General features: G+C 42.6%; 1 protein-coding gene across 7 annotated transcripts; it reads right to left on the reverse strand.

Moving 5' to 3' along the window:
• Positions 1-27,847, reverse strand: LOC139552488 (serine/threonine-protein kinase MARK2-like). Of its 7 annotated transcripts, none has more exons than XM_071364278.1 (19): positions 26,734-27,847; positions 14,021-14,194; positions 13,593-13,646; positions 13,149-13,197; positions 12,609-12,674; positions 12,319-12,389; positions 12,143-12,199; positions 11,735-11,971; positions 11,510-11,629; positions 11,263-11,362; positions 9,948-10,060; positions 9,719-9,854; positions 9,433-9,584; positions 9,253-9,341; positions 6,433-6,567; positions 4,916-5,179; positions 4,158-4,184; positions 1,861-1,896; positions 1-1,469 (listed from the first exon to the last, which is right to left on the reverse strand). In XM_071364278.1, exons 1-19 carry the CDS (start codon positions 26,791-26,793, stop codon positions 1,034-1,036), a joined length of 2,376 nt encoding a protein of 791 aa, XP_071220379.1. In that variant the 5' UTR covers positions 26,794-27,847; the 3' UTR covers positions 1-1,033. The 7 variants fall into 7 exon arrangements, with proteins under 7 accessions (XP_071220379.1, XP_071220377.1, XP_071220381.1 ...); XM_071364276.1 differs by having other exon boundaries at positions 11,227-11,362; XM_071364280.1 differs by lacking the exon at positions 26,734-27,847 and adding an exon at positions 15,858-15,900 and having other exon boundaries at positions 11,227-11,362.

Genomic DNA, 27,847 nt, shown 5'->3' on the forward strand with positions numbered 1-27,847 from the left:
AATCATCTAACTTTGTTTATTCTTAATAACAATATTAATAATTATTTTCTCCAGAGAAAGGCAAGGGAACTCAGACATTCCAGTGCAGCACATTGAAACCAACCAGCAACTCTTAATTACATTACAACCCACCAATAATTATCAATTGGCCCTTAATTAGTTCAGATAAATTACTCCTGCTGTAGAAAAACAAAAACTAATTGAAGGGGCTTGGGGTAAAGGGTGGTGAAGGCTCGCAATCAGAGCAAAGAGGTAAATCCAGTCTGCACTTCCACTTTACCATCAAGTAAGACATTGTGCTGTGATGTAAAAATGGCTTTCTGAACCACCACACTGAAGCAGGAACCTTGTGCAGCCTTCATTAGCTGATCAGAATCAGAACATGATGTGAAAACCAATTTACATTGTAGTGAATATGCGTTGTACCTAAGATACATCCGTCTAATCATGTTGTACATTCAGAGTGTCAAACTGCAGGTCTCTTCATCTGTTCAAAACGGACAGCTGAAAATAGGGGCAAGATGCAGTAACATGGTGTTTCGACCGTTTGTCCTTGGTGCAGGATAATGGAGAGAGAAGGGCCATGAGGGTTACAGCTTGCTGAGTCCAGTGCTATTTTGGGTAACAACAAAAATATATAATTAAACCCACAATCAGTTCATTGCTTTATAACAAATTTCCTTTCATATTTTCCATCAATGAATTCCTTTTGGAAAAAGAGGATCGCGAGGTTTAAGAGAAACAAAACTGTCTTAGAAGACAACAGAAAAGTCAGAGGGAGAGAGGATAGAAAACCCAAACGAAAAGAACCCCCCCTTTAAGAAAATTAACAATCCCCTAAAAAGGTCTATACACGCAACCTCCCCTAGCCTCTTTGCCCCCCCCCCCCCCAAAAAAAAGTCTCTCCATGCTCCTTTGTCACCCTCTCAACTCAGTTCTGTGTCAAAGTTTAGCCTCTGCCTGCGTGCTCCAGTCTGTCTCCTTCCACCAGCCGACTCCTTATAATCATCATCATCACTACTCTTCCACAAGCTCAAAGTTTGAGCTCATTGGCAACCTTGGAAGCGATGTTCTTGAAGGCGATGGACGTGCCAGAAATGCGCTTAAAGCGAACCCCGTTGAGGGAGAGGCGGGGCAGCTTGCAAACCTCCATCTCCCACTGGACAAAGTCGTCACAGGCGGGATTCCCAGACACGCACAGCAGCATGTAGCGCTCCCGTAGCTCATACTCGCAGCTGTTCGAGTCCAAAACCTTCCGGATCTCCTTCATCATCTCATTGGGCTCCATGGAGGAGGTGGTCTTCATGCTCCAGGTGAAGCGCAGCGAGCGGGGCTTGTGGTCCTTGGAGGTCAGGCTTGAAGTCGGGGTGCTGGGAACCGTAGAGGTGGAAGACAGGAAGTCCTTGTTCTCGTCTCCTGCAGAGCCCAGAGTGACCTTTTCCAGCTTCTCAGCGGTGGTCAGCATGGGTCTGAGTTTGCAAAGAAAGTAGGAAAGGACAGTAATATAATAAAAAGGCAAGGAGAGAAACAGAATGGGGAGACAGACAAAACAGGAATCTTACAGGCTGGTTAACAATGCATTCAATCACAGGGGGAGCCAAAGATACAGCATGAGCATGAACATGAAAAGCTTCACTAAGCTGCAGAATACATGTCTCCTGTTATTAAAATATCTATGCTTGCATTGTCAAAATTGAATGAGCTATTTGATCACAATCATGCTATTCTTTACACCACCATAATCAACGAATGTAATGATTATTTGATAATAAAAAATAAAATTTAAAAATAATAATATATATAATAATAAAAATCACTGAATCAACAGATTGATCACATTTTCACTATTGTATTCCTCACCTGCTGGCCTCATCTCGACCCTCTCCCTCATACGGGCTCCGCAAAAGAAATTGGCACAAGTTTAGTCTCCCAAAATTCCAATTAGACTATTACCAGGTTAGAACAAACACTACCAACTCCCATAGCACCCCCTGCACCTTCCACATATCCATAGATTTACTTCATGTGAGCGCCACTACATTTTGGGGGGGCTATGAGAGAATAACTAGGTACCTCTACGAATTCAAATGTCTTTTTGGTCACCCCCCACCGCAAAGTGGACTCACACCATGGAAACTGTTTTTTGTTTAGCATACAACTGGAATGAAAGGTCAGAGATCACATCTTTGTTATGTTAATGAGTCCCATCACCACCATATAATAACCCTCTCCTCAAACTCCCACAGCAAGGCATCAAAAACAACAAAGGAACAGCATCTGTCAGATGCATTTGCAAGCATTCTGCAGACCTGTTCTCAGTTTCTCAAGGTGCCCAACATCCTTAAGTCTGCACCCACAACAATAAGACTTAAAAATACATGCACCCCTTGATGCACATTTTTGTAAACGTCAAAACTTTCAATTTACATTTACATTTAAGTCATTTAGCAGACGCTCTTATCCAGAGCGACTTACAAATTGGTTCAATCTTCACTTATTTTCTGATTGAATGGACATCTTGGTCGCTGAGAATATCATATTAGAGCCAAGAAATACACGTCTCTAACGACTCAAAATAGAAAAAGGAAATCTAAAAAGACAAAGTATTAGCGGATAAGCCATGGTTAAAAGAAGATGAAAAAGAAACTGCAGAACGTTGCTGAAAATAAGGTTGTTAAGCTGCAGTGCAGCCTGGAACGTGGTCTGGTATCAGACCAGAGAAAGAAAGGCAGGAGATATCCCCCCAAAAATATGACAGCGATGCTACATTGCCAACAAACACTTCACTGCCCCCACTCCCCCCCTCTTCCACAAGGCTTGGGCAGTATACCACAGACCGGGGTGTTTGGAAATAGCCACAGGATGGTTTTTCAATACCATTGAAACTATTAAAAATATATATATAATTAAATAAAATGTCTATCCTGCAAATAGTTCAGGACTGAGACCAAGTCACTATTATTAGAGTCACAAGCAAGTCTCAAGGTCCAAGTCTCAAGGTCCAAGTCTCAAGGTCCAAGTCTCAAGTCGAGTCCCAGGTAGAACGGGTTGAGTCTTGAGTCAAGTCCAAGTCATGAGTTCTAAGAGCAAGTTAAGTCAAGTTTTTTTTGTTTTATATATACACACAGGCAATAACTTGTCTATTAAGGCTACAACACATTTTGATTATGTAATAATATATTAACAAAAAATTCCAAATGCAAGCTTCATAAGTAAATTATCTAAATGAAATGCTGGGCGGGCTACCGTAACATTTTTTTTCAGGTTACCAAAATGTATCTTCGGGATGGAAAAACGCTTTAAGTATAAACGTAAACTAAAATCAGATAACATTTTTGAAAAGATAAATGGCTTAAATATTTTTTTAATAATATAATCTTTGAGAACTAACGATCCACAAAATAAAAGCTAGACAGTTGGGGAGAATTGAAAATTCCCAAAACATTGAATTTAGTAATATAGATTATTATGTTTGTGCAAAATAACAGCATTAGCCATGGCAAAATGCATAGAATTGCAGGAAAATAGCTTTAAAACTGCTACTTTTTCTCAGCTCCATGGGAGAAAATGTAGAATTGGAGGATTATGTTCTTATAAAATAAAATAGCTCTACAATGCCAAGATGGGGGGCCATTAAAAATTCTGCCGCGCCCAGTCACCCCCTAAGCCCCTTTTTCATCCAGAAAGAAACCCTGCTATGACTCCACTCCTTGTCATGCTTTGGCATATGACACGGAGTACAAGGAGTGGAATGTTTGCGAAACAGACTGGTACCATTTATCTGTGCTCTAAGTTTTCTTTACACTGGGCAGCACGGCCACAGACTGGGCAGCACAGAGGGTTTTCTATTGACTTGGCCAAGGACCCACAGGACGACATTTGATAACACTAACAGAGTCAAAAAGGAAACAGGGATGAGAGAAAGAAGGGAGGAGTATCATTCAATGAGGGATGAAGAGAGCCGAGCAGCAGACGAGGGTGAATCAGGCGATGGCAAGAGCAGGGAGTGTTAGTATAAATGGCAAATGGTTAAAAAATACGTATAAAAAAAAAATTCATGAAAAGGGTCATGACACATAAAATGATAGCCTTACAGAGGATAGATAGGACACAAGGTAATAGTTGACAGAATCAAGTGTGTGGTTATTTTTGCCTACCTTCTGGGGAATCTGAATGTGAGATTTCTACAACAAAGGGGAGGGGGAAGAAAAAAAACGGTATGTACACAAACGTGCGCAAAACAAACCATAGCCAATCTGTTACACATTTCATGTGCATGTCAGTCAACTAAAATACATGAATACTCCCCCGGTGTCCCTCAGGAGGTGAGCTGCTTGGGCCAAACAGGTTGTCACAAAATGGCTGTTATTGTAGCCTGACATTACCATAGTATTCAGGATGTTCGGGGCAGAGCAGTTACATGAACAATGGACTCAGATTAGGATTAACGTTAGCACTGGATGGGAAACATGCATGCCAATTATGACGTTATATTTATCCGTTTTAATTCCTGGTGTTGTACAATTTATCATTAAACAATAGCAGGATATTCCAAATTGTATTTCAAGGTACACTCACACAGTAACTTCCCCATCTGCTTCAACTATGTGCTAACTGACCATAGCCACAGAAATACGACCTGCTTCAAACCAACTTAACCTGAAAGAGGGGAGTACTTGTAGTCAAGCGCATTGCGTGCACAATAACTTGTGGCCAGACAAAAAACCCATCACAGGGACACACAAATGCTAATAACAAACAGTCCAAAGGTCACGCTGCACAAACATGAACACCTAACTGTAATTCACTAATGAAAAGCCGTTCAACACCAGGATGTGATCAGCATATCATTGGATTCAACACTAATCATCTTCCCCATCACACATCTCAGATCCCCATTCCCCCATTCGCTCACCTGCGCACAAATTTAGAAGTGAACTTTCTGAAGATACCAGTGCCCCCGGCTCTTCGGGCTTGGCTGTTCCCGTAGGAGAGGGAAGGGGATGATGGGGGACCATTATAAGTGGAGGTATGTTGGTCCCGTGCCGCCCTCTGCTGGCCGGCACTGAAAGTGCTCCGGCTGGTCACATTTCTGGGGAAGTTGGTACGGTCTGTCGCAGTGGAACTGCCGATGTTGTGGGCAGAAGGAGACGCCACCGGTACTCTCTGAGGGGCGGTGCTGTTTTGATAGTTTTGTGAGTAGGAAGAGGAGAAACAATTATATATTTCATTATGAACATCAAGTTTCAACTGCTTTAGCAATTTACCACAAAGTATTTATGATAACCTAACTGCGCTTCAGAGTAAACTAAAGTTTAGTGAATGAAATGCATACCATTTCTATACAAATGCCACAGTTGTAAGGAAGCCTGATTAAGCAGTTTGCAAAAGCAATGTGTAAAAGGCATATTTCTATTGGTCTACAACATGCACCCCAACTGTGGTGCCATCCACTCAGCAAAATTCACCATGACTGAAGTCAGTAAAATAACATCTTACAGCCTTGTGACCCACCACGGGCAGCAGGTATAAACTATACTTAGAATGTGAGGCCAGTGAAGCCTTGTTGAGTGTTAAATCATAGGCACACAGCATGAATCACACAATTAGCATGGCACATTAGGATCAGCCAACAGAACAACGATGGCTGCAGCATCACAACAAAGAGGAAAGTATGGAGAAGGGTCATGGAGCTGTGATACCGTTGATTTATGTCATGGACCACACACATGATCATATTGGCAGAGGTTATAACACCCTTTCAATTGAGAAAATAGCTTCCACAGTATGAGCTGTGACTATTCAGTGATAATGGATTACACGTAAACCAATTGACATGTGAAGGACATCCCAGCATTATAGCTAGTTCATGAGGAAACGGTAAAAAATAAAAATTGAACAATGTGCATGGCCCACAAGATGTCAAGTTGTGTTTGGGGACAGGGAGTTGCAGAACGTATTAAAAGGGATTACATGACATGCACACAGCAGCCAGGAGCTGAAAGGGTTCAGGCTCACTGCAGCCAAAAACCTAATGGCACCGGATGGGCCAAGATAAAATTGTGATGTGTAACTGAGGGTTTTGCAGGTACACAGGAGCCACGGGTTGGCAGGATCTGGCTTTCTAGTGGAAGATCAGTGATAGAACTGGTTCGACAAGGACAGTGGTGGTGGTGGGGAGAAGAGGCAGGGTGCTTGTGTTTCAGGGGGTGGTGGAAAGTGACAGAGAAAGTGGGTTGCCTTTTCAACAGCAATATTGCTACCCTTTTAATCCCTACAGCTGATCTTTTAATACCAATTTGTTCCCGATGTTGGACACACAATGCTGAGAACTGCAACCAGGAACCATCTAACCCAAAACCTTTCATATCCACTCTACTCTCCCTCCTGCAGAGTGGCTGCCCTTGTGTTCCCCTCCCTGGTGCCACTTGCCTGGGCCGGTGTGCATGGATGTCTGGGGGGCTGGGGTGAGCAGAGGTGGACAAGGACTTGTGATGTCGGGGGTGGGAGGAGGAGAGTACGGCAGCTGCCGAGGCTGTGGAGGCACGGGACCCTGGGGTGGTCAGGCTGAGGGAGAGAAATTAATAAACCCAGTGCCGACCGTCCCCCGTGAGGGGTTAAAGAGAGCCATGGGGTAACAAGGTTAGAACTGGGGAGGAAGCAGGGACACTGAGGGGGGATGAAACCACACTGATGCACATTATCACAGACAACACAGCATCTCAAATAATGCAGATTTGTATTGGATGACTAAACATAATAGCCTCAGTGTTTCCCCTAAGATTTGTTTTTCAGCCGCGGTTGTAGATGTAGTTTTAAAGCCATTTTCCTGTAATTCAACACATTTTGCAATGGCTTATGCCGCATTCTAATGCTATCGGAGTGACTCAAACATAAAATCAATGGGGGCCCCCATGCCATGACATTTCTAGAATTATCCCCAACTGTCTAGTTTTCATTTTGGTGGGTGTTACTTCTCAAACATGATCTTATTTAAAAAATATATAGCTGCATTATCTTTTCTATACTGAACAAAAATAAACTCAACATGCCACAGTTTTAAAGATTTGACTGAGTTATAGTTCATATAGGGAAATCAGTCAATTGAAATAAATTCATTAGGCACTAATCTATGGATTTCACATGACTGGGAATACAGATATGCATTGGTCAGATACTTTTTTTTAAATATATATATTAATAGGTAGGGGCGGGGATCCGAAAACCAGTCAGTATCTGGTGACCAACTCACGCAGCGCGACATCTCCTTCACATAGAGTTGATCAGGCTGTTGATTGTGGCCTGTGGAATGTTGTCCCACTCCTCTTCAATGGCTGTGCAAAGTTGCTGGCTATTGGCGGGACCTGGAACATGCTGTACACATTAATCCAGAGCAACCCAAACATGGGCAATGGGTGACATGTCTGGTGAGTATGCAGACCAACTGGGACATTGTCAGCTTCCAGGAATTGTGTACAGATCCTTGCGACATGGGGGAGTGCATTATCATTCGGAAACGTGATGGCGGCGGATGAATGGCACGACACTGGGCCTCGGGATTGCGTAACGGTATCTCTGTGCATTAAAATTGCCATCGATAAAATCAAATTGTGTTCATTGTCCGTAGCTTATGCCTGCTCATACCATAACCCACCATGGGGAAATCTGTTCACAACGTTGATAAACCGCTCGCCCACACGATGCCATACACGTGGTCTGCGGTTACGAGGCTGGTTGGGCATACTGCCAAATTCTCTAAAATGACTTTGAGGCGGCTTATGTTAGAGAACATTCAATTCTCTGGCAGCAGCTCTGGTGGACATTCCTGCCATCAGCATGCCAATTGCATGCTCCCTCAAAACATGAGACATCTGTTGTTAGACAAAATTGCACATTTTAGAGTAGCCTTATTGTCCCCAGCACAAGGTGCACCTGTGTAATGATCATGCCGTTTAACCAGCTTCTTGATATGCCACACCTGTCAGGTGGATGGATTATCTTGGCAAAGGAGAAATGCTCACTAACAGGGATGTAAACATTTGTGCACCGAATGAGAAAAATAAGCTTTTGGGCGTATGAAAAATTTCTGCCATCTTTTATTTCAGCTCATGAAACATACAACCAATACTTTATATGTTGTGTTTATATTTTTGTTCAGTACTTTATATATCTGGTTTTAGTCTTTTTATGTTTAGACTGAAAACGTTTTACCACCCCCCCTTTTTTTGCGAGGCGGCAACGATTTAGAAGCTGCGACCCGCAGCTGCTAAATTAATATAGGGGAAACACTGAGCTTTCATTAGGGGAGTTTAATGACAGACTGCATTATTTCTGGGAAGCATCGCACCCAAAAAAATCTTGCTGCAAAGGAAGTGCTGGAAATGGAGGGAGAAACTGTCAGGACAGAACACACGTTTGAGGAAAGGAAAAACTGCTTAAAAATGCAACAAACATTGTCAAATGGCTGTTGTGTCAGGAGAATGTGTGCTAGTGACTTGTTCTACCAGTAGTGCTACAGCTGACCACTGTCTGTTTGCCCTCCAATCATCTCTTTATAGCAAACATGTCTGAGTCACTGCTGCTCCCTCTCTCTCCCCCACAGAACGTGTTCTTTAAACACTTCCCCTCTGCATTTTTCCCTTTTTGTGCCTGGAAGTAACCTGCATACAAGAGCAGCCAGCGTCACAAATCCCAGATTAAGGAGTGGGATCTGATTATCAGGGTCAATGTGTTTAATACTGTTAAGTGTCAGAGTGTCTGAGGCCCCTGATTCTGCACCTAAACCTGGCTTTCTACTCTGCTGTATTCTAAACATTTCACAGTGAAGGATATGGTAATAAAATGGTAAAATATTAAATAATTGTTAGCAAACTAATCTTGCCATGATTGTGTGAGCTAGAGTTGAAAGATATTATTATTGTTTGAGTTGATTACGGATGCCGTGTATTACTGTGTGAGTGAGTAAGCTGGCTTTGAGTACATTCTAAGTCCTTCATAAAATTTTGCAAGTGTCACTAATACATTCTAGAAAATTGTCAAATCTCTGCTCTCGTGTGAATGTGTGACTACGTACACTGGGACTCCATCTCATGCTGGCGGGGAAGCTGCTAGCTGCTGTGTTCAATTAATTGTTGGCTGACCACTGCTTGTAAATACTGCCATCTAGACACGCGACTAGCTCCAAAAAGAGAGCTCCACAGCCATGTGAGCGTGTCTGTGTATGTCTGTGGCTGCAAGGGTGCTTGTGTGTACCTGTCCTTTCCATTCTGGACCCCAAGTGTGGCCCTCTCAGGGACCGGCGAGTTTCGACTGCGACTCGTACCAGTGGACAGGATGCTGTTCTGTATGACCCATTGAGGAGATGTTAGGTACAGTAGTGTACATGTCATCAATCCTAGAGTGGCAGGCATGCAGAACAATAAGTCTACTCACGGTGGAGGGGGTTGGGGTGCTCCTCTTACGATCTGCTGTAGCTAAAGGACTGGGAGGGACTTTAGTGGAGCTGCCAGTGCCAGAACCTTTCCTCCCATAATCCTCTGCTGTGTGCTTGTTGTCGCCCTGGGAACGCTTGGAAGCAGAAGAACCTGGGAGGAAGAACAAGAGCGAGAAAAGAAAGAAAGGGTGGGACAGAGACGCAAAGAATGAGAATCAAATAAGACTACATATCAAAAACAGTTCACCATTTGCAGTACCCTCGTCAACCCAAACAGCTTCCTACCTGCATCTGTTGCTCTCCGGGGCTTCAGATTGGATGAGGTACTGCGCTGTACCTTGTGAGAAGGAGATTGAGCATTGCTGTTTGTGAGGTCACTTCCTGGGCGGGATTTCATTGACAGACTGATACATTCGTCCATCTGAGAGGGAAGAGGAGGGATGGTCATCAATATTACCATGGCAGGAGTAGGACACAGTTCGCTCCTACAGATGTGAGTGTATACACTTTGTACCTCTGTGTTCCTGTAATCCAGTAATAGATATGTGGCCATGACTTCATTATATGTTTGGTTGACGAGGGAGTCCTGGATCTCCTCTGCAGAGTAGCCCATCTGCAACATGATATCTGGACAGAATGGATCAAATGTCAGCCTTACAACCACATCAAGGACAGAAGTACATTACACACACATGCATTGTAGACAAAGGCATATCAGAGACTACTTAACACAAGTCTAACATACTAGAAAGCAACAGGTCAATAGTTCTCTAACAAACATAGACAGGCGCATCGTTATATGGACAAAACAGTTCTATCGTACAGGCATATCATTTAATAAAACGGAAGGCAGCCAACAAGGACAGACATTAACAAAAACTCTAGCATTTAGTTTGACTAAACATGTAGGCACATGCCAACACAGCAAGGGGCACGTTACGTAACAGAGACTAACGCTCAATTCCATTTTTAAGTGCATGATCACGCTGGAAATAGAGTGCATATGAGTGAATGAGAGAAAACAGACGGGCCGCAAGCGTCAAATTAGAAAGCAAGTCTTTTTTTCTAATGTCTACGCGGAGCAATGCTGGTCAAATGAGTGGGTCGTTTGTAGAAAAGGAATTAGAGGAATTGTTATGATCTTCCATATGCTAAGTAGACTAAAGATGTAGTTTAAAATGTACTGGGATGTAAGCTAAGGTTTGCCAGTCAAATAGGCTACAATATTTGAAAACAATTGCAGCCTACATGTATTGATTTCAATCATAGGCATTTAGCCTAAGCAAACTACAGCTGGAAAACTCAAGGACTCCGATTTCAAGAGAGAACTGTTTATGTAGAAAGAACGAGACTTAATTGTTTATAAACGGCTCAGGTTTATTAGCTACAACATCCTGGTGAAGCTAGCAAGACAACAACTGTTAAGCCCAGGTATGGTGACTCCTGTAGGACATAAGGTGAGTCAAAAGGAACTTGCAACAATAATTTCTAGGGGCTACAAAGCGAAAATATATATACATACATACATACATACATACACACAGACACCTTTTTTTACAGATTTTCATGACAATTGTGTCAGCATACGCTACGCAGTATATGTGAATCGACCATTCACTACTCTCGCACGCTGTCTCTCTGTGTAATTTCAGCTTAAGACAGCACGTAAAATAAGACTGAAAAGATTCTGCACCTTCAGATAGAGGAGCCCTCCCCCAATTAGTGTGACCTCTAAACCCCGCCCCAGTAACCCATCTGCTGCAACCAACTCATCCACCAGACACCTGCCCCACCTCTCTTCCACCCCCCCGCTCGGTCGGGGTTCTGACCTGTCCTCTTGGGGTCCTTATAGTCTGGCTGGGGCTCGATGAAGGGCTTCAGCTCCTCCTCCTCATGGCCTACATTCATCCAGCGGTCCTTCATGATCTGCTGCTGGACACAAGCAGAGAGAAGAGGGAGGACAGAGATGTAGGGTTGATGGAAGACGGGAAACAAAGCACTAACAGTAGCGTTATAGTCGTCTACACAGTGTATCCAATGGAGGAAATAGCAGTGGCTAGATGAGGTACTATTAACCTCCAGGCTGCCCCTCTTGGTTGGGTTGAGAATGAGGAACTTCTTGAGCAGGTTCTCGCAGTCTGTGGACATGTAGAACGGAATCCTATACTTCCCCCGCAAAACCCGTTCACGCAGCTCCTAAAGGGAAGACAAGCACAAAAGACAAGGATAAGGGTAGCTAGGTATTCAAGACCATTACTCGTTTTCCATGTATCCCTTCCTCTTTCACAGTTCCCTGCTCACCTTGAGGTTCTGCCCGTCAAAGGGCAGAGAGCCGCTGACCAGTGTGTAGAGGATGACCCCCAGGCTCCAGACGTCCACCTCGGGCCCGTCATACTTCTTCCCTTGGAACAGTTCCGGAGCAGCGTAGGGCGGGGAGCCACAAAAAGTGTCCAGCTTGTTCCCCATGGTGAACTCATTGCTGAAACCAAAGTCTGCGATCTTGATGTTCATGTCAGCATCTAGGAGTAGGTTCTCTGCCTGGAAAAAGAGTGTTAATTATTGATACAAGTTTCTGTAACATTCTTTTAAAAACATTTCCAACATCATACCTCATAATGTAATGATCTTGATCTGTCACTTTGAATTGGATCCATAAATCTCTCCATCTGCACACAAAAAACACCTGCCACATTTCTTGTCTATCCTCACCTTTAGGTCTCTGTGTACAATGCACTTCTGGTGGCAGTACTGTACCGCTGAAACTATCTGTAGCAAGAGAAGGAGCAACAGCTAAGATGACAATTCCCTTTTAAACAGTATTGTCAATAACATTGTCAAAACAGTGTCAAAAACAGAAAAGAAACCAGCAGACAAAAGGGTCTCACCTGTCTAAATTTGGCTCTGGCCTCTTTCTCCTTCATTCTCCCGTGAGCAACAAGGTAATCAAACACCTCACCTGAGGGGGATAGAGGGGTGAGATAGAACGTAGGGGAGTGTTGAAGGAACAAAAAAGCAGTGGAGACACAAAAGAGGATGAAAGGACAAGTGTGGAACAGAGTGCATGTGAATAGAGTGAGACAGAACTGGGACTTAGCATTGATGTTATTACAGAGGCTGAGAACAGAATTTCAGGTTGAGTGGTGTGTTGAAAGAATTGTCTTGTGTCTTTACTCACCTCCACTGGCATACTCCATGATCAAGTACAGTGTCTTCTCAGTCTCAATAACTTCAAATAACTTAACTACAGGGGGAAAAAATTAAAAAGACGAGAAGGAAAAGAGCGGAAAGTTCAATCCAATCAAGACAACACTAAGGCTGGGCGATATGGCCAAAATATATCATGGTATTTGTTAAAAAATGGACAGTATTTTATGTTTTATAGAGAGAGAGGGGGAGAGTGATGACTCAAGTAGCGAAGTAAACTATAAAAATGGAAGTTACACACAACATATCACATTTAACAAACATTCAAATAACGTTATAGAAGGTAAAGTAAAAACCCAAACCGGTCCGTGCATCAATACTGTTAAAATACTGTACACCGCCCAGCCCTGGACAACACCAATCACAACATAGCTGTCAATTTCTTAGTATATGCTCAATATTCTCAGAAAAGCATCTGCTCAAGAATAAGCAGGCAGAACACAAACATGTTTCTGTCATTTGGTTGGGGATTGATGAGAATCTTAAAAGGGGAGGGCAGCCCAAAGCTCACCGATATTTGGATGATTCAGCAACTTCATGATCCTCACTTCACGAAACAGCTATGGACAGGAGAACAAATAGACAAGACATTAACAGAGGATCAATCAGTTTATATCAAACCAGTTTATATCAAACAAAATCAGTTTATTCTATATAATTTTTACTCGTATTCTCCAAAACTATATCTATGCGCAAATCACTGTGTGGGAGTCTTCATGCATATACTGTATATACTGAGGACAGTACTGGCACCACACCCAAACCCTCACCACAGGAAGTACTTGGGTCTAATTTCCTGTAATTACCGCCATATCCTGCCCTAAGCCCTTTGGAAGGAACTGCCATTTACATTGATTTCAGCGTAATTTTTTATATTTCAGAAATAAAAACACACTATCCGAACACAAATCAAAACAACCACATGGCATTACACATAGCATCTACTTGCACTCACCTTTTGGAGACTGGAAGAGTTAAGTTGCGTTTTGTCAATGATTTTCACAGCCACCTTTAGGAGAAAAAAACTATGATGTTAGACATGAGTAGAACCGCAGACTTAGTATAAACCACCCATCAGTGGAAAGAGCTGGATGAAGACTTTCCCCCACTCTACTGCACTCTGTTTCATTTATCCATGTGCTGCCCCACTCCCAGCAACCACATCACATGGCACGTTGTTAGCATATTAAAGAACTGGCAGTTACATGTTCACAATCCACTGATCCATCCTCAAGAGATCAGAATGTTAGGGATATGGGTCAGGGATATGGGTGAAGTAGGATCCTTCACAATGATCAAACCACATCCAACAGAGGATCAAAACATCACAGTCAGTAAATCCAAAATGCTTGAACTTGTTTAGATCTCATGGTTTGTCCTCACCTCTTTCCCTGTGAGGACATGCCGGGCCAGTTTGACCTTGGCAAAGTTGCCCTTGCCAATGGTCTTTAGCAGCCGGTAGTTGCCAATGTGTGGCTGCTCGTCTGCCGTCGTGGGGACAGAATTCCGGCACCGCGGCATATTGGGACGCCCGCCTGCCTTGGACTCAGAGGGAGACTGAAAGAGGGGAACAAAGCATTCTCTTAGGCATACGCAACACTTCACTCACAAATCCAGACAATGTTTTTCAGAATCCCATTAAAGGCGAAAGAGCCTTGGTCTCAAGGATACCTCAGAAACACAACTGTGAGCATAACTTGATACTGGCCAATAATGTTGATCTGTCAATCTACATAGTCACCCCAGCTCTTAGCTAATGAGGCTTTTCCTGACACTGACTGAGGGTATTTGTCTCTGCTAGCAGCTCAAATCCACACTGACAAGCAAACAGGACAGAGGGAGAGAAAGTGTGAGGGGGGGGAATGAAGAGTGACTCACAAGAAGATGAAAGAGCAGACGGAACAGAAGGAAGGGGGTGGGGGCTGATTGAGGGAGTAAAGGAGAGCAGGGGGAAAAAGGTGAAGGGTACCATATGCATGTGGGCAAAAGAGGTAGTTAAGAGTGTGGGAGCCCCGGAAAACAAGGAAGAGAAAGTGATGGGGGGGGGGGGGGGTTTACATGTCTCTGCATTCACAAACACTGAATTGTACCCCATTTGCGCACTCCCTCCCCCTCTGTATGACTGACGTGTGTGATAAGGTTGTTACTTTGTGAGCATATGTAAGAGGACAGAAAAGCTATTGTTGACATGGCACAGTTCTATGTTGTGTGTGGTTTGTGCCACATGGACCTTAGTTTCCATGTTCTGGGCCCGAGGCGTCCCTACTATTCTGCAATTTTACAATTAGAAAATAGGACAGATTCTTCTTAAGACCACAGGATTATTAATAAATTGACAGTTGACAAACAGCATTGTTGTGAAATAGAAGTCCAGTTCTGCTCCTCTCTAGTGGTCATATTCCAAGAGAAAACAAAAAGCAGGGGCTATGAGACAAATACAGTACGTCACATTTCCCAACAAGCCATGCTCTTACCTCCCTGTAAGAAAGAAAACAGCACTCCACATAAAAATAAAAATATGGAAAACAAATGCACCAATATCCGCAATTAAAAGATGTGCCGGCTTTGTAAATGTTATATTATGTAACGCCTTTATGTCTGTGTGTCGTGGCCCTCCCCAGCCAGTTTTCATAGAGGGATAAAGCAGAAGCTTGTTGAAAGTCTGCCGGTAGAACCAGCAGAGCCTAACGTCACCTAAACGCTCCCTCCCACACACACACACACACAAAAGCAGACTCTGGCATAAACACATGAGGAAGTGCCTCATCACCTCAATGGCTACATACAGAGCAGAACAGGGTAAACCAGACTACCATACAACAACTGGCAGTGTGGTGACCTCGTTTTCATTTTGTATTTGTCTTGGCACTGGCAGACATGGTTTAGCCATCCCTCTACAGTGGGCTTGTTGTGTGAGGGACAGGCACCAAGTGTCTACTGTACAATGTCAAAGAGGTGTCTTGCACCCAGCTGATCTGCGAAGGAGCTCTGCAGTTACTGAGAGCGTGTCAGCAATGCAGTCTGCAGTCCTCACAAACACAGCTTTGACCTTCAGCACAGTAGCCAGCACTTCAATCACACTCGCCGAGGTTGGCACACACTGGGACACAGATAGAAGCACATTGACAAAGATCAAACAAACATGCATAAATAAAAAGACGTGTTCAGAAATACAACATATCCTACAGACAAGACCGAACAGAGAGCAATGCAGACATACCGTCAGTCATGGGAAGCTCAGCTCCAGGGCTGACTGACAGCGAGAGACAGAGACAGGCTGAGGAGAGAGCAGCCAGGAGGAGCCTGAGAGACTGGAGGGTCTCATCACATATACATGTCTCTCTGTTCAGATCATGATCAGCCTCAGGTGGAGAGAGGGGCATGACAAGAACCACAAACACTTGAAGATGACACATTTGAAATTCATGTCTCTACAGAGCCGGTAGCATTAGAGCAAAACCTCACTGATCAGTGGGCTACCATTCTGTCAAAAGACTCATTCATCGATATGCACAAAACATCTACACATGCAAATGTAGTTGAGCTGTTATTTTTATGCTTGAATTGGGACTTGTGGACTCCATCAAGTGCTAACAGTAGCTGATGTACTGACCAGACAGCTGGGTCGTTCCACCTCAAAAAGCACAAGAGTATTGACACACACCATCTGTGTTCTCAAATTGTTTCTATTAGAAACAGATAAGATTAGCATTCCTGCAACATTATTTTGTTGAAATATAATTTTATCTAATTAATTAACGTAATTGAATATACCACAATCAGCTATTTTAATTTCTAGGATTTTTATAATATTGAATAAATATAGTACCCAACATCCGATTTGGACCAAACTTTTTTTTCTAACAATGAGTTAGACATGAGGATTCCAAATAAATATCTAAAAGCCACCCACGGACCCCCATGCCAATCCCACCCCAACAATGAGTTTATAGTATCAGTTCTCTGACAAGTAGTATAGAGCTTTGTTTCTTCATCCTATGTAATGTGTTCTCTGTGATTTTTTTCTGTTCAGAGAAAGTCATTGAAGTTGTTGGATTTACGTCCCATTGTACATCCTGATATTACCAAGTTCTGACCACTATATGGTGCTGTTCCTGCTATTAGTTCATAATCTTAAGAATCTCCCACCTTCATTGTTAAAGGGATAGTTCACCCAAATGACTTTTTTTTTTATCCTGTAAGCTGTCTATGGACCAGAGGGGTATGCTACGAAGCAGTTGAGGAGTTAACTAGATAACTTTGGTCAACTGAGTTCCACTTGGGATATCCGGTCATTCGAAAGTTGCTCACCTTTTATCCAGGTAAATTTCTATGGCAACGAATCCTTCAGAACTAACCTGCTCCAGGGAAGGCTAACTCACAGTTAACTCCACTTACCCTAAATTAAATGAGAGCCACAAGTTGAGGACCAATTAAAATCAGACCACCCCCCCCCTTGCAAATACTGCATCATCATCCTCTTCATTTGAGGAAGACTGATTAAATATTTTATTGATTAATTTTGTTGTGTGTTGAAAAATTACATTACACATTTACTAATGACAGAATGCATTAAAATTTACGCACAATAACACTTTTGTATGACTTAAATTATTTTATCAATAGGAGTTGGGAAAAAGGTGATTGTGCATTGATAAGCACACCAATGTCAGCATTAACGACAAGTAATAAAATAAACACCGAACTTTTAAAAGCCTATTTCACACCATAGCCTGCTGAATTAGCAACTTTCCTTTCATTTTTGATTTCGGCACAAATGAAAACATGGCATTGGCTCGCCCGTGGATGAATGTTTCAGCATTGTCTCAATGACTAGCCATGTGGGACATGCAGTTACAAGCCTGCTAGAGTTGGCAGCAGGCGGACGAGCAATATCCAGTCGTAGTACAGATGAAGCATGAGCTGGAATGTGAAGCTAACTAAAGCTGGTTAGCTTTAGAAAACCCAGAGAAGATCTTGCTTGATTCGTAGGATACCCCTCTGGCAGGGATTCCGTTACAAAAATGCGGTGCCGGACTTTTGATCAGCAGGCCTTTTATATTTACTGGACCCATATGCATTGGGTGCGTAACCTGATCAGGGATTCCACCCACAGTGCTCAGAATGACAGAAATCACATTTAGATTATGGTCATTCATCTTAACAAAACATGCAATGGCGTGTGTCCTTACCGAATTCCAAAGGGTAATTTAAAGATGTTATTATAACTGTCCACATTTAGTTTCTCAGCCAACAGGACAAGTACCAAACAGCAAAATAACTAGCCTAAGTTAATCTACACTGCTCAAAAAAATAAAAGGGAACACTTAAACAACACAATGTAACTCCAAGTCAATCACACTTCTGTGAAATCAAACTGTCCACTTAGGAAGCAACACTGATTTTCAATAAATTTCACATGCTGTTGTGCAAATGGAATAGACAACAGGTGGAAATTATAGGCAATTAGCAAGACACCCCCAATAAAGGAGTGGTTCTGCAGGTGGTGACCACAGACCACTTCTCAGTTCCTATGCTTCCTGGGTGATGTTTTGGTCACTTTTGAATGCTGGCGCTGCTTTCACTCTAGTGGCAGCATGAGACGGAGTCTACAACCCACACAAGTGGCTCAGGTAGTGCAGCTCATCCAGGATGGCACATCAATGCGAGCTGTGGCAAGAAGGTTTGCTGTGTCTGTCAGCGTAGTGTCCAGAGCATGGAGGCGCTACCAGGAGACAGGCCAGTACATCAGGAGACGTGGAGGCCGTAGGAGGGCAACAACCCAGCAGCAGGACCGCTACCTCCGCCTTTGTGCAAGGAGGTGCACTGCCAGAGCCCTGCAAAATGACCTCCAGCAGGCCACAAATGTGCATGTGTCTGCTCAAACGGTCAGAAACAGACTCCATGAGGGGGGTATGAGGGCCCGACGTCCACAGGTGGGGGTTGTGCTTACAGCCCAACACCGTGCAGGACGTTTGGCATTTGCCAGAGAACACCAAGATTGGCAAATTCGCCACTGGCGCCCTGTGCTCTTCACAGATGAAAGCAGGTTCACACTGAGCACATGTGACAGACGTGACAGAGTCTGGAGACGCCGTGGAGAACGTTCTGCTGCCTGCAACATCCTCCAGCATGACCGGTTTGGCGGTGGGTCAGTCATGGTGTGGGGTGGCATTTCTTTGGGGGGCCGCACAGCCCTCCATGTGCTCGCCAGAGGTAGCCTGACTGCCATTAGGTACCGAGATGAGATCCTCAGACCCCTTGCTGGTGCGGTTGGCCCTGGGTTCCTCCTAATGCAAGACAATGCTAGACCTCATGTGGCTGGAGTGTGTCAGCAGTTCCTGCAAGAGGAAGGCATTGATGCTATGGACTGGCCCGCCCGTTCCCCAGACCTGAATCCAATTGAGCACATCTGGGACATTTACATTTACATTTAAGTCATTTAGCAGACGCTCTTATCCAGAGCGACTTACAAATTGGAAAGTTCATACATATTCATCCTGATCCCCCAGTGGGGAATGAACCCACAACCCTGGCGTTGCAAGCGCCATGCTCTACCAACTGAGCCACACGGGACATCATGTCTCGCTCCATCCACCAACGCCACGTTGCACCACAGACTGTCCAGGAGTTTTTGTTGTCAGCACATTCAACTATGTAAAGAAAAGTATTTAATAAGAATATTTCATTCATTCAGATCTAGGATGTGTTATTTTAGTGTTCCCTTTTTTTTTTGAGCAGTGTACTATCCCTCATAGTAGAAAAGTTTACCTATTCTATTGGTCAGCTTGTCGTTCTGAGCGAGATATAAAATCACCCATTCCAAACAGACTCTGGGACAGCTGTGGAACGATAGGTCCCAAATTCATTCAACCAGTTGGCCTAGGCTACATCCAAAAAACAAACCACCATGTTTAGCTTAAAAAGTTAACATTTCTTCACATTAAAAACACCGCATGGAACACAAGGCAGTAAGCTACGCACAAATGTTCATTCCATAATGCAATTCATGGGAAAACACTTGTCAAAAGCACACCGCACGTGCGAGTGGTTTCATGAGAAAATATCCATTAGAAATTGAGAAAGAGAGGAGATCTAAAGATGCAACAATTAACATTGGTTGCTAATATGATTAGGATTGTGCTTTTGGCTACTGGACAATGAAAAAAAGTTGATTTGAAAACCAATAGAATTAAATAAATAGGCTACTGGTTTCAATGGCATAAGGAAGACTTTAAAAAATAATTGTCTGCACGTTTGGTTGGATTTTGGCTAAGCTACTTTGAAGCAAGTCAAGACATGCCTCAATTATGAAGTAAAACGTTCAAGTTTCAAACAATTAAGTACACGTTTCAAAATGCATACTGACTCCAGCTCATCGCAAAGTGGTGTGAGACACACTGAAGCCTGCCTACTTACCTATGCACTTGAATTGCAAATAGGAAGCGTACTTTAAAGGTTGAGGGAAAAAATAATAATACCTAATCTTAAATCTTGGCCATCAAAACTGTTTAACACGCAGTTGCATTTAAAATGTTGCACAATGATTGGGCTTATAAAAGCACGTTTCACTCCAGCTGCAACGAACGCGCTGTGTGATGAGCTGTAACAGCAGTTCTGGCGCTACATCGACTACTTGTTCCAGACAAAAGCCGGCTACTACCGGCTAATGGAAACCCTGCCCTCTGGAATGACAGCAACCAATGCTTTGGTTGTTTACTTGGCTACCGTTTCAAATGCTAACTTTAAAAAAAAATGCGTGTTAAATATCCAATGCAAGTCAATGGTACCGATATTTGCATTTTCACGCCCAAAACATCCAAACAGTGGCTAGGTAAACAAAACCAAAACATGGGCTGCTGTCATACCTGGTCCATAGACTGCTTACAGGGTAAGAAACCAATATGTAAATGCTGTAATTTGGGTGAAATATCCCTTTAACAATGGGCAGGGTTCTTAAAAAGAATCACCTTATAGCAGGAACACCACCATCTAGTGGACAGAACCTGGTAATATCAGGATGGGACATAAACCCAACTTCAATGAAAAAAAAACTATTAGATAAGATGAAGAAACAATACTTGCCAAACATAGATAACTGTTACTATATACTCATTGTTGGGGTGGGATTGGCATGGGGTGTGAGGGGTCCGTGGATGGCTTTTCACCACTTATTTGGATTCCTCATGTCTTACTCATTGTTTGAAAAAAAGTTTGTTCCAAATGGAATGTTAGGTAGGCTACTATAATTATTGGATATTATATTAATCCTATAAATTAAAAATGGCCAATTTGGGTGCAACCAATAGCTTAATTTCTCAGATCAAATTATATTTCAACAAAATAATGCTTTCGGAATGCTTATCTTATGTTTCTAACTACAGAAACAATTTCAGAACAATCTGAGATGGTGGGTGTCATGGCTTGCTGAAATGAATGACCCAGCTACCATTCACCTTAAGGAACCTTGTCAGTTCCTCTATGAAGAGACACTTCAGCCATGCTCTATGACACTGGTGTGGACAAAAGTTCAGATTCACCCTGATCAGTCAGGCTACAAATTCTGTCAAAAGAATCATCCACACATCGAAAAAAACATCCACATATGCAAAAAAGTTGACCTTCTACTCTCCATTAATGCTTGCAGTGGGACTTGTGTACTCAATGGTTGACAGTAGCATTAGCACTGACCAGCCTGCTACCACTCAGTAGGTTCCGGAACATTGTCACTTCCTCTATAAAGAACGACTTCAGCCATGCTCTATGAAGACGGTGTAGACAGAGTTCAGAGTTCAAAATGTCAAATCTAATTTTATTGGTCACATACACATATTTAGCAGATGTAGTGAAATGCTTGTGTTCCTAGCTCCAACAGTGCAGTAGTATCTAAAAACGATTCACAACAATACAGGTCTGTGTCCCCCTCGTTACAGATTTCAAAGCATAAAGGGGTGTTGAGTTGATGGCTTGGATAGATGACCAAGAACATGATGTCTCATGCTAAAATAGGACACAGACACATGCAGCACGCACAGCCAGGCTCTCCAGAGAGCCAGACAGACCTGTTCGTCCCAATGCTGAAGACAAAGTATGTTTGGTTAATTTGAGGAAGTATTGCAATTACACCCCCCGCCAAAAAAAAAAAAAAAAGTCTGAAATGGCCGACAAAGACAAGGTCAGGCTCCTAGTGCAGATGAGACATGTCTGGGTTTGTCTGACGGAGGGAGCAGTAGCCCTGGTGAGAAAAGGCAGGGGAGGGAGCAGCCCGATGGACAAGAGCTGACATGCTCAGACAGCTGTGCCAGAGAATCGAAAGAAAAAAGGGGATGAATGAGGGGGAAAAATATTTTTTTTTAATTCCCCATGACTAAAGAAAAAACAACAGGAAGTATAACTTGGTGTTGAGTTTTAAGGAGAGGTTGGTTGTAGTTGTGCAACAAATGAGCAAATCAGTGTAGTAGTCTCTCTGTACCACACCCTTTATAAAACCACCCAAAACCTTTACCTTGTGTCAAATGACCTAATGCACTTCCTTCTCCCTCTTACTCACACACAGTGAAACAAGATGAATGTGCTCAGTAACTAGTACTGTAGTAACTCCGACCAGAATTTAACCTGAAAACCTTGACAGGATGGACACAAGTGTCTGCTCTGGTCACTCCACACATCAAATCAAAGTTTGTTGGCCGTGTACACATATGTTACAGCGTGCGTGTTACTAGCTCGTAACAGTGCAGTAAAATGTCAAACAAGTACACAAATAATAAAGAATCAAACTCGAAACAAGTACGTCAGAATTAATCCAACACTATCAGTAATTCAAATGCAATCTGTGTGAAATCATAGACCCATGAACTGGCTCTACCCATCTCCCTTGTCAACCAATCTCCATAGCCCAGCTTAACCCATCATTAACCCATGTATTGCCTTAGCCTTGCAGTCACTTTACATATAGAGTTGACTGTACGATTCAATCACTAAGACCGCACTCAACAAGCTGTATAAGGTCATAAGCAAACAAGAGAATGCTCGCTCAGAAGCGGTGCTCCTATTTCCCGGGGACTTTAATGCAGGAAAACTTAAATCCGTTTTAACTAATTCTACCAGCATGCCACATGTGCAACCAGAGGGGACGGGGGGGGGGGAGATACATTTTTTTTAATTTTTATAATCAACTCTACCACCTTTACTCCACACATTGAGACAATTACAAAGCTCTCCCTCCATTTGGCTTCATCAATAAGTGCGTCGAAGACGTCATCCCCACAGTGACGGTGTGTACATATCCCAACCAGAATCCATGGATTACAGGCAACATCCGCACAGAGCTAAAGGCTAGAGCTGCTGTTTTCAAGGAGTGGGACAGTAATCCGGACACTTATAAGAAATCCCACCATGCCCTCCGACGAACCATCAAACAGGCAAAGCGTCAATACAGAATTAAACTTTTTACGCCCTGCTACTCACTGTTTATTATCTATGTCTATGCAGTCACCTTTAACCCTACCTACCTTGACTAACCTGTACACCTGCACATTGACTTGGTACCGGTACCACCTGTATATAGCCCCGTTATTATTTTATTGTGTTACTTTTCTTATTACTTTGGTTTATTAGCAAATATTTTCTTACTTAAAAATATTATGTATTGTTGCCTAAGAGCTTGTAAGTAAGCACTTCACGGTAAGGTGAATACCTGTTGTATTCGGCAAATGACAAATAAAATTTGATCCTCTAAAACGTGGCCTGTTGCCACAACTGCACTCATGTTCTTTTACACTTCATTACATTCAACAATTGAGAACATAAAATTTGTTGGAGAAATTCGCAAGTTTGCTATGAGAGGTTGAAAAAATGCTTTAGTGTTGCTAAGATCAGATGGAATAGCGCTTCTCTGACAAAGTAGTTGTGCTGTGGTCGTGTTTCCATGGCAACCTACTGCCTAAAGTACCCAAATAATGTTGACTCATCCTATACTTGTATGTGTCCAAATCATAAAATTGGAAAGAAAAAAAAACACTTCAAGAACCAAACCTCAAACAGACTGTTTCAAAAATACTTGCTTTCCTCAGCGGATGATGTAATCCTCCTGAGGAGGATGAGCTGGCCAATCAACAGTATACTCGCATTAATATTTTTTATGACCAGTATATGCCCACACCATCCTGTTTTTGGTGTACACCCATACCATTCAAACACAGAAAAGCTGTTTAACATGCTTGGCCCACTTACCATTTTTTGGAATGAAAACTATTTAGCTCATATTGTAATTAATTATAGGTCATATTTCCACACAAAAAAATCTGTAAACACCGGACAGTTACTTAAAACCTATCCCTTACTCTGCCTCCCCAACCTTCTCATATACACAGAAACACACTCACTTCAGCCTGGCTGTCCCCTCACGTCTCTCACTCTCATCAAAATACTCAGAGCAAAGCATTCAATTCAGACTGAGCAATGCACAGTGAAACAAGCACACAAACACACTTTTAGAGCATCAGGAACCCTAGTTCTTTAACACATTTCACAGCAACTATCCGATGTATGCGACAATACAAATAGAGGCCTAAACAAGTGAACATTTCATTTCTTCTTTTTTTTTTTTAAATAAGCCTACTAGATAATTATAAAGTGGGTGTCCACGCTGTATCCTGGTTTAAATTCTGAATTGTTTTAGCAAATGTTATGCTACCCTTCAAAAGGAAAACTATTTCTTGCCTGCTCCAAGAAAGAAGAAGAGAGGGTAAACAAAGTAAGACTGGCAGGGAGAGGGAGAAGAACTGGTAAATAAAGGAGGTGTGTGAGCCAGCTTGTCATTTATCTGGGTATTAATATCACACCATGGCTATTTCCAGTCAGGGTAGAGGCAGCAAGAACCACAAATAGACACCAACTGAGCTCTCCCTCCAGTCACCTCTTCCTCTCCATACTCTACTACTGTACACTTCTGTCAGAAGCATTTAACTCAAAAACATGACAGTAAAAACATCCTGAAATCAAAACACATGGCATAGTGGAACTATGGGGGAGAGAAATGTTCATTTTCTACCCACTGGGGCTCTGGTTTTGTAAATTCTAGGACAATACATTAAAAGGGATACTTCAGGAGTTTGGCAATGAAGCCCTTTAATCTACATCCCAAGAGTCAAATGAACTTGTGGATACCATTTGTATGTCTCTGCGTGCAGTTTTAAAGAATGATGCTAACTAGCGTTAGTGCAATTACTGAAAATGTATGGTAACTGCTAGCATGCTAGTAGATAACATAGACTTCCAGTCATTGCGCTAATGCTAGTTAGCATTGGCTCACAAAACTACCTCTGACTTCCTTTATACTGGATGCAGAGACATAAAAATTGTATCCATAAGTTCATCTGACTGTGGGGAAGTAGATAAAGGGCTTCATTGCCAAAATCCCAAAAAGTATCCCTTTAACAAGGAATACTAAATGTAAATATACTTAGCTACTTAACTAAAAACCTGTCAACTTTTTCCTCAGAAAACAGCACAAGCTACAAAGCTGAGAAATAAAAGAAATACTGATGAATCCTTTCAGACAAGAAACCGAATCTACATTTCAAACAAAGCTGGAACAGTGTTGACAAGCTTTTAAAAATCAGCCCACCACCCTCATCCAACACCATCCCACCCCCTCCTATGTGAGCTATTAATACCTACAAGTATATGAGAGTGTGGTTAGGACATGACAAAGACCAGAGAGAAACCAAGATCACTAGGGGAATGGCTGGTAAAAACAAAGACACTGTTACATAAACCAGATAGGCCTATTGAATAGAACCTACAACCAAATGGAGAACTATTCTCTTCATCTTTCATTGATGATCAATCATGAACATGATAATGACATATCCAGAATGAGAAACACACAGGGAAACGTGTGCATACAAATAATGCTAATACGGACAAAATGAAGAAAAGGAGCACTCCCCTCGGCCTCCACACAACTCCTACACACCCAGCTCAACTGGAAATGCTGGTTTGAACTAACCGAGAAACTGGGGTAGGAAGAACATAGATTCGCCAGCTGGGCCCAGATCAACAGCAGTCTGTATTCAAACAAGCCGGGCAGGGCATGGCTAAACCTCGCCAACTCCTTGCTTCAGACAAATTCAGTGGCTAACAAAACCTTGGAATTAGTAGCCTGTGCAAGTTAGGGAATTTTCACCACAATGACCATTATGGGATGCGTCAGCATCTCTGCTACCCATGTATAAGTATCAGCAATTTGTGATTTGTACAGACAATTGTGAGAATTTCATTAATGACTAAAACACTAATCTCACTAGAGAACCAGTCATCACTGCAAGCAAATGTGTTCCGGACTGAGTGGCTCCTCAAATGCGCTGAAGTCCGGTGTCCTCTACTTACACCTGATGTGAGCTATTCCTACTAAAGTATATTTAGAATGCCGTCAGACAATTTGTATGATGGAATGCCCATCATACAAGTGGCAATAGCTAGTTGGGCCTACAACTGTGTACTGACAGTGGATGATCTGTTGAAGACAGTCAGTCAAACAATGTGGGCAATAGAGCATTAAGATTCGAGATAACATCTATTAAATGTTAGAGATTACATCAGCTTAGCTCCTGTTGACAAAATGACACGATTTGAAGACAAGGAAAAGTGAGTTTGAAAAGCATTGGCATTTCCTACTGAGCTGTGTTATCCAATTCCATAAAACTTACAGCAACTAAAATGTGTCTATGGTTACAATCTGTCCTAGCCCTCCAAGTTACATGCCTAAAAGTTAGAGGGTTCTGATCATAGTTAGCTATCTAGTTATAAAAAGCCTTAGATTCTACTGCATGGCCTCCTATCCACATAACTACAATGTGTAATTAGCTACCTATAACTATAACGTTAGATAGCTGGGGCCTAGGAAAAATAAATGTTTTTTTTGTGGTTTAGGTTGGCTATAGTTTGGATGCCAACCGCCGTTAAACCCCATCGAAGAAGAATAAGTTGGCTATAGTATTTCTGGCTAAGGTTGGATAAATTGGCTAGCTGGATCTCTGAACTGGCCTACCGCCATTACATTAGCTGCCATCTAGCTTCTGCAGTTGGCTTACCTGGTTTGAAGAATGTTCAATTGTTAATAATGCCGTCCTGGTTACTGTCCGGGTTGACATCTTAAATTTCCGGGGGGGGTAACAACTTTACAGAATCTCAAAACTCGATGTTCATCTGTCCTCTGTTTGTTTTTGGGAGCTATCTTGTTTCTTTAGCTAACGTTAGCTAGCTAGCTTATCAAAACGTTTCTCATACGTACCCTTGTCTAGCGGCTAGCTAGCTACGTGTCGAAGGCGTAAACTAGCTAGCTAGTTAGCAAGCTAAAGTTCTAGCTAGCTAACTAGCTAGCTAACCTACTAGCTGAAGTAGTTAATCGTCAGTAAAAAAAATAGCTACCTATCAATAATATGTAAGTAGAGTTAAAAAGCAAAGTTCCCGATTCACACGTATCTGAATAAAGTAACGTTATCCCTGCATTCACAAGCTAGCTACAGTACCTAGCTAAGTTAACGTTACATTGGTGCGCCTATTCCACTCTCTGGATGTACAAAAGTGCTTCGCCAATAACACTGAGCTGTGCAGTGGGTACGATGAGCTGTCAAGTTATAGAGCTCTGTTAGTTAACGTTAAAGCGTTACCCAAAGCGAGGTTTGTTCCTACAAGTACGTTATACGGTAAAAATCTAGTCCGGTGATTAGCAAACTTCTTCGGCTACAACGATATATAGCAACAGCCCGAACGTCCTCTTTGGATCAAGGAAAGTCAAACGCTAGTTACATAGCATGAACTATAATAAACAGTCAAACCTCAGCTGTAATGAGAATGAAAACATCATAATAGTTGACAATGCAGCTTGCTGATGTTAGCTAGCGTAGGCTAGTTACTCTTCACTGCACAGGTAAGAATCCGCGAGTTTAACGAGCATAACAACCAGCGCAACGTCCTGTGTTTTTCCTGACCAGCTAGCAACTAATGTTAGCTTTCTAGCTCTTCCGTCCGTCCGTCTTTAGCATTGCTAATAAAGTGTGAAATAGGTTGAAGCTAGCCATCTACACGAGCATGTTTCAAGATGAAAATAGCTAGATACAGCGACAAGTAATCAAGTTGATTCAGTTTGTTCCCCCCGCTCAAGTTGAGTATGATTGCTGCTGGGTCGCCGAATCTCGGGCGGAC

The sequence above is a fragment of the Salvelinus alpinus genome, chromosome 24, assembly GCF_045679555.1.
Source record: "Salvelinus alpinus chromosome 24, SLU_Salpinus.1, whole genome shotgun sequence".
NCBI lineage: Eukaryota > Metazoa > Chordata > Actinopteri > Salmoniformes > Salmonidae > Salvelinus > Salvelinus alpinus.